Below are 11,240 nucleotides of genomic sequence, written 5' to 3'. Positions count from 1 at the left end.
ATGGCAAATGTATTGTCATCTGAATTTTAACTGTAGGAGCATAGCCCCACAGTAAACGAAATGTGCTATGGATGGCATATGTCAGATTTTATAGGTTATCTTGAGAAACAGAAGTTTGCTTCCGAATCTTGGTGATTGGCCCTAAATATTTATAAAACTGTACAGTCCAATGTGACATTGCTAATCAATAGAAAGTCATATGTTAGTTTTCAACAGATCTAGCTGTAAAAAAATTGCCACAATGTGAAACTGTTACCAAATTAAGTTAACCTTCCTTTTAGATTTATGCCAGCTAATTAAAACTAAATATTGTCATAAATTATAAATTGCACCTGAGCAGATATCCAGCTTGCTTTCACAAAAGGTCAGGAATGACCAAGAAAAAGTTCTGAGTTGTCTCTGATGCCTGTTGTCCCTTGAACTGCTTTTGTTTCCACATCTAATTCAACCAGTGATTTTGATGATTCTGGGTTATAGGAAATATCTTTAAAATTCCGATTAAAAAAATCATGGCACTGCATGTTCTATTAGACTCATAATCACCTGCATTATCTTCCTTTTTATGGACTTGTTCTTGTGGTCTCTCAAGGACCTTCATGAGGTTCTGAGTACCCTCAGTCTCTAGCAAAGCTACATTGGAATTCATAATGTTCAACAGCTTGTATAGACACTCAGCACCTTGTCGATCTGAGCTCACTTTTCTGGTTTGGAAACAGTTTTGTGACTGTTCCAATTGCTATTTCTGTGCTTGTCATTATAGCAGGGTGATACTTGAACTTAATTTAGCAATTGTTCCAATGGTGGCTCATAGCAAAACAGAAATATTCACCTAAAATAAGTTGCATGTAAACCCTGTATAAAACAACATGTTTATATTACTGAAAATTTTTAAATTTCAGAATCAGTTAAATGAATTACTAATAGCAGTGGAAGAAAAGTCAATGAAGATTGAAGAGTTTGTAGGTGATATTGAATTACTATTTAACTCTGTTGAGGTAAGTCCAGTGTTTTATCACACTAGTTTTCTTTCCCTCTATTTAATTTTTATATATATATATATATATTACTTATAAGATATGCTTGCCTTGTTTTGTAGCGTCATCATTTCCACTAAAATAGGCTGTTTCTCCAGTCCCCAAATTGACTTCTCCCACTGGAAGGTGTTAACTGTAGGGGAAGAAAAAGATTGCTTTTTTTGCACATTGTTGCAAAGTGGAATATGTGACTGTCAAGCACTGGAGGAAAAGGTTCCTTTCATTTTTTTTGTGCTTATAAAAAGCTCACACTGTTTGTGTCTTTATTTAGAATCCTGTGTGAAGCATTTAAATGAGTTGCCCAATGTCAAAAGTTCTTAATGCCGAAATTCTTAAGCCTTGAGGACTGTATTAATTTCAGTTAGAAGTATGGACTTATTTATCAATTTTGTAGTCAGACTTCCTGCTCAGTGCTTAAATATAGAACTTTAAACATTAACAGTAAAAAAAAAATAAAAAAAATCTGTCATTGTTTTAATGTATTTCTCTAGCATTATTTCTCCCAGATGAGCTTGCTTACAGAAATAAAGTTCTCTTATTGTCAGGATGCGAGAGGATAGCTTGTATTGATGTAATTGTATGAGGAATTGAGATGTAATGAGTAATTGAGAATTGCTGTGTATTCTTTAGATGTTGTGATTTTTTCAGCAGACCAATTTACATCTGCTTTTATTTTGCAGGAAAACTGTAAGAAAAATGCAGAGTTATTGGAAAAGCAAAATGAAGACATGCTTAAGAAAGTGGTAGCACAATATGATGAGAAATCAGAGAACTTCGAGGAAGTAAAGAAGATGAAAATGGAGTACCTGTATGAGCAGATGGTTAACTTCCAGCAAACTGTTGATTCAGCAAAGGAAACTTTGGAGACAACAGCAAAAGAAATGGAAGAACTTGATAGATTTGTTTTCCTAAATGTAAGTAAAAATGGCTTTCATACTGTAGCTTTCATGATACTTGTTAGGAAAGCACTGTACTGTATCTAGGCTGAGAAAGAGTTATTTACCTTTTTCTTTTTTTTTTTTTTTTCTTTTTTTTTTTTTTTTAAGACGGCTAAATCCTGCAAGCTCAGCTATTCCATTCTGAAACTGCTAGATCATTTCTTTTTGTCATATGAATTCTCAGAGTGAATTGCAAATGATGCACAGGATGAAAACATGACATGCCATTAAGATTTTTTTGTGAAGAGAAGGCTAAGAGACAGTTCAATAATTTATCTACAATTAATTGTCTGCTGAGGAATAAGAAATATTAGAGTAAAAGGTACTTTATGAAAAATGAGGGTGAAACAAGAAAGTGTAATTGAAAATTATCCAAAGCAGAGTTTTTGTTGGGTTGTGATGTTTTTGTGTTGTTGTGGGTTTTTTTAATGAGCACAGACAGTAGTTATGCACTCAAATTACTGAGGCTGTGATAAATGTTTACTGCTGAAAAACAGTGAGCAGCTGTGTGGTGCTTTGTTGCCAGCCAGGGTTGAAGTATGAGAATGGGCTAGGTTTAGGAATGTGCATGTGAGGTGCATGTCTGTAATGGTCCTTTCCGGATGTAAAAAATATCCCTTATGAATCTGCATGACTAGAGGTACCTCGCTCATACTGTTGTCAGTCATAAGCTAGTTTCAGGGGGTCTTACAGGTTAAAAATTAATGGCCTGGGTCCTCCAAGATTGTTCTTGTGCTGCACAACTTGTCTGTAAGCTAGCTGTGGTGCTTTCTCCTCTATACAAGTTTATCAGCGGTCTTGAAGGGGGTGGGATTTTTGGGACAATAATCTCCCATTATGGAGTTAGAATGTAGTCTGACGTTGCAGAGAAACTATCCTGGAATACAAGAAATGGAAAGTTCAAATTACTGTCTAAAGATCCATCATTTGTGCAAAATAAAACAGCTTTCCAAATACAAACTCCCAGCCCATATACCAGCAGTTATAGAAATAGCAATATTTGGCTTCCTCCCTTGTTCCAAGCTACACAATGTCTTAGTATCCTGAAACCAAGTGAATGCTGTGGTAGGTTGGCTGTTTTGGGATGGATGAAAAATATAGCTTATTTTCCGGAATTTTGTGAGGTAATAAAGCAGTGCTTTCACAAAGAGATCTTTGCAATCTGGAATTCTTTTGGGGGCTGTGAAAATTACTGGATTCCCTGCTCCTTTCTGTTAGTGATAAAGAACGGAAACTTTTCTGTCCACAAGCCAGGGAACATTAGCTGAAGATTCATGGAGCACAGGGGGGACTCTCACTCCATGCATATACATCTCACCCAGCTTCTAGTGATAAGAAGTTATGAAGGAGTGTTCAGCCAGAATTTGGATTTGTTTAAGTGTAAAAGTCTTGGTTTAAGAAAATATCTGACTGTGCTCCAGTCTTTAAACCTGGGTATTGAATACTGACCCCTCAGGGGCTTAAAACCAGATTTAGACTCTGATAGCCTGCTGAGCCAGAGCTTTGAAGTGCTATATTGTTAAGGAACCAAATTCTCTGCTGCTGTGAATGAGCAGCATCCCAGACATCAAGCCAATAAAGTCATGTGTATTTTATATCTGTGGAGTAGCAAGACCGTTAGATGAGTGGCTCTTCAACATTTTCAGGGCTTTGAAAACTGTTAATATCTCTTTTTCTCCTCCTCTAGTCATCGAAAGAATTCAATAAAAGGTATATGAAGTATGAGTTAGTGCACTGTAGTGAGTACTAGGCCTAGCATGCTGGGTGCTTCATTTAGTATTTGCAAGCTTTGAAAACACACTGCTAATATTCATAACTACTTTTATAAACCTTGCAAAGAATGATATTAAGAGAAGAGCTGCTGTAACTGACTGGTTTTGAAGTGTTTTGCAAATGTTCTGTAATACATCAATTGAACAAGTAGCATTTTAAAATGTCAGCTCAATTTTTGATCTCTACACAGACGTTTTTAAACAGATGTTCCTTGTAGTTGTTATTATATACACATATACTAAAAAACATTTTGACCATACTTCCATCTCTTAGACATCACTGGTATGTTCTTTTTTCACTAGTCTGGTTCTATAGTACCTGGTCTCTGAAAGTTTATAATGCAGTGTCACTCACATGGCTGGGGTTGTTTGACTATATTTCTGAACACAGCTCCAGGAAAAATAATGAGATAAAGTAGCTTTCAAAAGCTTACCAGGAGACTATAGGCTGATGTTTTCCTATGTCTCTCCATCGGCACTGCCTGATTCAGGATGTGTCAGAGGACTGGTGCCTCACCACAGCTGCATCCCAGCCTGCCTGCCAGCCAATACCAGTAAATACATACAATTGCGAACAGTTCTCTGGCGTGTGTGATTTCCTCAAGGAAGTCATTTTGGTGAGACCCATCCTTTATGAAAGAAGTGTTTGATTATAAGCCCATATTCCCCCAATAGATTTTCTAAGGTGAGCTACAAATATGCAGACAAGCTGGCTGCAGGCTCCTCCTATGCAAGACCCCAGATCTGCCTTGCCCACACTGCTGCCGTTGGCTTTGCCCAAAGGGCATGGGCATTGTGCAATGTATTTCAGACATACCCTTGTCAGTGCTGCCACAGCCAGCCCAGTGATATGCATACTGACATGGACTGGGATATAACGATGACACTAGGGTTTCGATTTGTGGTCAAACTACAACCTTCGGAGAGTGGTCTGTAAGAGAATGTGCCCAAAAAAACCTTCATGGTTCCTGTTAATCTGCAGAATTAGGAGTATGAATTTGGACTCACATGTTGTAAATCAAAATGTGAGAGTCTGGACACATATCTGCATGTACTTTATTGCGTAAGAATAGAGCAAGTGTAATGGGACAAAACAATTTTCCAAGACTTCCTGTATACTTATCTTTACTTGTTTACTTACACACTAAACATAAAGTTTATTCTGTTTTGTGCATGGGTTTTGTTATTACTTTCCTTTTATAATAACTGACTTGCTAAAAAATGTCAAGAACAAGTCTATATAACAATTAGGTTTTTTCTAAAGAAAGTGTATTTTACATTTGTTGTGCTTTGTTAAAATTATGCATGATTACTTCAGTGACTGACAAAAAAGAAGGGGAGAAAGGTAAAATTCAGTTGCCTTGAAAAAAAATAAGCTTTCATTTCCTTGAGGCTGCTTCTACCTCAGAGTTAAAAATATGTTGGGGTTTTTTTCCTGTAATGAACTCAGCCAATATGGGCTAATTAAGTGGAATCTATCTTCCCTCTCATGTTTTGGGGTTTTTTTGCTTGCCACAAGCAGCTGTTTTACATCATGTCTCTGGAGTCAGCTGCTGTATTTTAGCTCTAAGGTTTGTAACCTTTAAGAGCACTGCATTAGTAAGTCTGAGCCCCTGTGCTCTTGGGAGCCTTGCTGCGAACTTCATGTTCTCATGGGTTACATCTATACAGACCGTGTGCACTCTCACGGTGCTACAGATTCCAAACCGCGGTATGCTCTACATGTTCAAAATCAGGGAAGCAGTTTCTCCTTGCATGTTGTCCTCAAGTTCATAGGAAGTGTTTGGAGAAACGTACATTGCATGGTCTTTGCTTCTGGCCTCTGGAAAACTATGCCACAAGGGATTTAACTGGACAGCTATGTGTTTTCTTCCAAACAGATTACTTTCTGCGATGGACAATACCCTCTCTTTAGAAAAGGTGCCCAGTGCTTTTTCACTGTTTGAGCACTATGCGGACAGTCCAGGACAAAGTAACCAGCACTCCTTAAAACATGTGGCTGGTAAGGATCTCAATTTCATCTTTTTAAAAGCCAACATTTTGGCAGTGCTTTGGAAATTTTAGTGAGCTAAAAAGAGAATCTATTTGAGAAGTACTGGTTTGCAAACCATGTAATTAGCAATCAGAGCTGAATGTAAAATGAAGTCTAATTGTGCATAAGTGTTTGGCTTATAGTAGAACACTAAGAGGAGCAACAGAGGGAAAGTGGAGGATTCTTGCATTATTTCAGCTGTCTCTATGTCAGATTAGCAGAAAGTCTCTACCTGTAAATCTCCTGAGGCTGAAGAAGTTGCTGTTTGCTTGCAGTCAGGGACAAAAAGAAGCAATTAAAGGGTGTCCTGAGCTCTCTTCCTCCGAGGGGAGCAGCCCCAGCATCGGTGGTGTGTGGAGGTGAGCAGGAGGCTGGCTGACAGCTCGGGTCCTTGGGCTTGTGCTAAGTGAATGGAGGCACCTGAAACCCCCACGGGATGTGAAGGGAAAGTGGTTAACTGTAGCTGGAAACAGCCTCTGCTTTGGAAATCATCGGTGAAAATTGCTTATCTGATATTTCATGTCCTGTAAAAAGCCTGCCTGTGTGGGCTTTCTGCTCTGCCTGTGCATACATCTGTGGAAATTGTCTGGATCTGGACAGCTGTCAATGAAGAATTTGTCAGCACCAATTTGTGGATTTGTTTTCCTCAAAAAGGGGTCTTACTCCAGTGTCTCTTTCTCAAGAGAAAGTTTGTTAGGGATCTTGCATCTCACTGTTATGCTTTGTGACCTCTTGTTCACGATCGCATGTATCACCACCATCATGGTCACTCTGTGGCTTTACAAGCAAGGCCTCTTTCTCACGTGTTTGGTCCCTGAGCACTGGAACTAGAGCATCGATTTCCCTAAGGTGCTTTGTTTCTTGGCTGGATTTTCAGGTGCCTAATGGAACACTGGAGAAGCACCATCTTGCACAGACTCTCCGGTGTCTAGTAAGAGCTGAGTGTATTCAGCAGCATCATTATGGGGACATGGTCTCTCTCCACCCCACCACTGCTTTTATTAGACTTAGATGAACTGAGTATCTCTGAGACTTTAATGTCCTTTGTCAGATTTGTATGAATTTGCCTGCAGCATTCGAAGCTTCTCAGGTGGTCAGGCAGCTGTGCATGCAGTGTTACCTATGTCATTTTTTTAGGAAGTCACATAAAAAGATCTTTTTTGTAACGCACTCTCAGTCAGAGTTAACTTAGTGATGTGAATGTGCTATGTGTCTTGGTTCGGTTCCTAAACTTCCTCTTGCAGTCCCATGGGTGCAAACATTCTTTCTTCCTGGCCTGCTACCCACTGGCAATGCCATCCAGGAGGACAGACCCATTTTGTCATACTGTATTTCCTTTTCCTACAACTCACTTCCACGTGGTTTTCCCTAAACTGCTGAGATCCGCTTTTCAGCTCGATTTGCATTAGCTACTGTGTTTGCTGAACACCAATGGCTCCGGACCAGTTTGCTTTGACAAACTGGAAATGCATGACTACCCACTAGCAAGCAACCTTCAATGCTTCTCATCCTTTATACTTTCTTCTCTTTCTGAAATACCTGGTTTTCATTCTTCACTTTCTAGTACCAGGTATTTCAGTTGCTATTGTGATTTTTACTTCGGTGAGCAGTGGAAAAAATATATATTTATTTCTTTCAAAATTACACCCTTCCTGAAGAAAAATAGAGGTAAATGCCCACATGAAACTTTATGTGGAATTGAATGTCTTGAGTACACCATTTATCACGTAGCGGAGGCAAACGTCAGACGCTCTCAATTTTTTTGACTGAACCATTTGATGAAATACATGTGAATTTACCATGTTTCTCCAATCAATGTGTTTTTTCCTTCAGAAAGTATAGTCTTTTGCTGAACAACTTAATAGAATTTCATTTTCACCACTTCAGTAATATCTTTCCTTCAAAATGCCCTCAGTTTCCAAATTTCCATATCAGCTAATGAAAGGCCCTTTTCCCTCAAATTCTTCCTCCTATCATGTAAGCCCCATTGAAAAATGCATAAGCATAAAAAATCCTTGCAGCATGACACTGAGTGTATTGGAACCCAGGCTCTGCCACAAGAAGAGTGCGAATAATTTTAAAATTTTTAAAAATATTATTTCCAAAGCCTGCCACGAGTCCTGCCCTTTTATACCAGAAGGTGAGGATCTTGTAACAATCTTCCATTAGAGTCACAGGGGAATGTAACTGCTTTTCTTCAAGCCCACAAAGCCAAGGAAATTTTATTTCTCATTACATTGGAAAGGAGTAAATATCCATAAAATATCTGGGATTATTAATTTTTTCTCCTGGGGGCTGTGGAGATTAGGTAACATGAAGTAAAAACTTCCTTACACCACAAAACTTCAATAAAAACCGAACTGATGAGAAAACATCATGGTTTTCTGTAAAAAAATAAGATTTAGTCAAACTTGTGGTGCAAATATTTCATTTCTTTAACTGAAATTCATTTAAAAAGGGACCAGCATTTTGATAGCACATAAATGCTCTGGTTTTGAAGAAATAGTTCAACTTCTTGCTTTGAAAGTATTTCCTTTCAGAATTTTGTATCATACTAAGCAAAAAGGAAATTAGAAATAAAATGTTTCTCAATGTTCCCAAACTGAATTTTTATATATAATTTTTTTTCAGGAGTTTTATTCATTAAGCTAGCTTCTCTTCAGATTTGGCATAATAATAAATCTTGCAATTGTGGGGTTTCTCTGATCATAAAACAATTGTTTCTAGGCAGCTTCACAGGAATAAAAAAGCTGGTTTCCCTACCAGGTCCACTGAAAGGAAGTCTTTTCCTAAAGATGATCAATTTTTAAATTGATCAACTCTAGATGCAGTCAAAAGACAAAATGCAGATTGTTTTTAGCAATTAGAAGGTTGAGGGTTTTTTTCAATGGGAAGCAGATGTAGTCCTACTGTACTGATAGCTCTCTGTATAAATCATAAGGCAACAGCCAGCATCTGCATTTGCCTTTTTCATGCCACAGGGGATCATCATCATTACTGTGAAGATAACTGAAGAAAAGCAAAAGCTTGCTGCTGAGATTCTAGGAGAATTCATGCAATATGGAAATTTACTGGGTGAAGAAATAGAACCATGTATTTTTGTTCCCTGCAATCACTTTAACAATGAGCATCTTTTGGGGCTTTTTTCTTCTTTCTTTACTCTCCCTCTCATTTAAGCCATAATTGTAGAAAGGAACAATATCTCATCAGGGATGGATTTGTGCCGATCAGGAGACAAAGTTTATAAGAAAGCTGGGGAGCCTTGGAGGTCTTTGAAGCACTCTTTGCGAGGGATGCTCCTGTTTGTCCCATTGGGTTCAGATGCTTTGGCAGAGCTCAGTTTCACCTGTGCACCAATTATTCGTTGTCCACTGGGTCTGTGGGAAAATGACCATGCCAGGCAGGAGCACCTAGCTGTGTACCTGCAGTAGGAGTCCACCTCTGGGCAGGGGTGGACTTGAGTCTGCAGGGAGCCACCTGCTCCCCTGTGCTGTTAAAGCCTCCCTTTGCTTATAGCACATCCCTGCTGCGGTCAGTGTCTGGATTTGACAAACTGCATGAATCCCCTCCTGGTGTGTCAGGTCCTTTCCCCTGCCCACCTTTCTGGGATCAGCTATATACATCTGTCTCTGGAGAAGGCTTTCTTCTTCTGCAAGCTCCCTCTCCCCATCAGTGAGCTATCCTGTGCTGTTTGCTACAAACAAGTGCTTTCAGCCTCTGCTTTCGTGGGCATCCTCTTCATAAGGTGTCCTCTCCTCTGGTGCCTGTGCTGCAAGGCAAAGTCAGGTAATAGAGAAGGCAATCACCCAAAGGAGCCTGCATTAAGCTCCAGGGTCCAGTCTTCTGGCCTTTCTGAGGACGTGGCCTGAAATTCTCAGGAGTCCCTTGAGGTTTCATCAGCACGTGTGCCTCAAAGAGTGGAGCACAGAGCTGGAGGACCCTCCCTGTGACTGAAGGGAGCAGGTTTCTTGGGGAAAGGAGAGGGATTGTTGGAGTGGTATGACACCTCTGCATGTCCAGGATTGCTACAGCCCTGGGAGCCTCCCCACTGGAGGTCAGAAATGAACAACTGTGTCATGACTTACCTGCATGATGGTCCTGCCCCATGGGGAAGGTCCCCAAGAGCTGGGCAGGGCATGGACTCATGGTTTGTGTTGGGTTCAGGTGTACTAGGACTGGATTTTATTTTATCCAGACTGTGGGGGAAAAGGACAGATTCCAATGCTAAGAAATTATTTTTTTCTTTTCTTAGTTTAGGACAGCGTATTGCTCTAAAAGTGCACCAATATTCCACATTTCATATACTTATTGTGCTTGTTCTGTGGAAATAAGCAATCTGAGTGAAAATAAGCAAGGGTGTTGCCTCATGAACCTGTAAGTAATTTGGCTGAAAATACAGGAGTGTAAGTAACAATGAAAGACTTTCAGTCCCACAGACACCGACTGTCATACCTCAGGAACCAAACTCGGCCACCAGCACCTCCATAGCTGTCTACTGGGCTGTGAATGATGGGGACGCCATTGACTGCTTCCAGGTCTACTGTATGGAGGAGCTGCAAGCCAGCAAAGATGCAGGGGGTACGTAAGGTCTTCCCTTCACAATGGCAGGAGTCCTTTCTGCTCTGGTTTGGGGTCATCAGAAGGGAGGCCAAGCTGCAGGGGAGGTCCCAGGGCACAGAGAGATGAGAAGGGATGTGAAGGCATTGTATGTAGTACTAAGGATGGGTAATGGTGGAGGAGGGTGAAGTAGATGCTGTTCCTTCTGCTCCCATTTGTCCCCCAAAATGCAAGATAAATATCATGGTCTGTGAAGTGCAAGGCAGTTGTTTGCAAAGAAGCAGCAACATCCCTGTTGAGGTGCCCTGTTATGAAGTGGCCTGGCCTTCAGAGAGGATGTGTCTGTGCTGCCCCGTAGGAACTCACAGGGACTACAGACAGGTCTCCCAAAGGGTCTGCCTTCATTAGGCTTTTAGGGTCCTGTGTGTGCTTCAGAAATATGTCCCAAGAAAAAAAGTTACAGGAAAAGATAAGCAGTATTTCCACAGCATTTGCATATGCAGACAGTTGGGGTTTTTTTCCAAATTGACATTAAAATACTTAAAATGTTAAATATGAAGTTGAGAAAAGGGGATTGAATTGCTCATTCATTAGAAAGCTCAGACTGATCATAAAGTCACTTTAAGCAGCTGGGCTTTGCACAAATCCATGTGTGTATGTGGGTGCGTGAGTATATGCATGTGCATGCTAAAGGTTGCTAAGGGCTTTTTATAATAGCTAATTTATAGCTAAGAGCTATAAAGTCCATTATGAGAAACTGTTGGTATAGAGTGGTGAAACCAGGGTTGATACCTGCTGATTGTATGTCACAAATTTGCAGTCTAGTACTCAGTAGGACTGAGGGCCATAGTCTCCCTTTGCCATCAACGGTGTTTGAGTGCACTCAACTCAAGGGTATATCAGAAAC

At 40.0% G+C, this 11,240-nt stretch overlaps 1 protein-coding gene across 1 annotated transcript in view; it reads left to right on the top strand.

Moving 5' to 3' along the window:
* The window catches only part of CMYA5 (cardiomyopathy associated 5), a 46,369-nt gene that overhangs the window by 21,587 nt on the left and 13,542 nt on the right, over window positions 1–11,240 (top strand). The window contains exons 3-7 of the mRNA XM_055699178.1: window positions 900–995; window positions 1,715–1,948; window positions 3,660–3,682; window positions 5,625–5,746; window positions 10,205–10,354. Coding sequence (XP_055555153.1) covers window positions 900–995; window positions 1,715–1,948; window positions 3,660–3,682; window positions 5,625–5,746; window positions 10,205–10,354 — 625 coding nt within the window. The remainder of the gene's footprint in view (window positions 1–899; window positions 996–1,714; window positions 1,949–3,659; window positions 3,683–5,624; window positions 5,747–10,204; window positions 10,355–11,240) is intronic.

Source organism: Falco cherrug, chromosome Z, assembly GCF_023634085.1.
Source record: "Falco cherrug isolate bFalChe1 chromosome Z, bFalChe1.pri, whole genome shotgun sequence".
In the NCBI taxonomy this organism is placed as follows: domain Eukaryota; kingdom Metazoa; phylum Chordata; class Aves; order Falconiformes; family Falconidae; genus Falco; species Falco cherrug.
The sequence above is the reverse complement of the archived record's forward strand: the minus strand, read 5'-3'. Positions and strand labels throughout refer to the sequence as shown.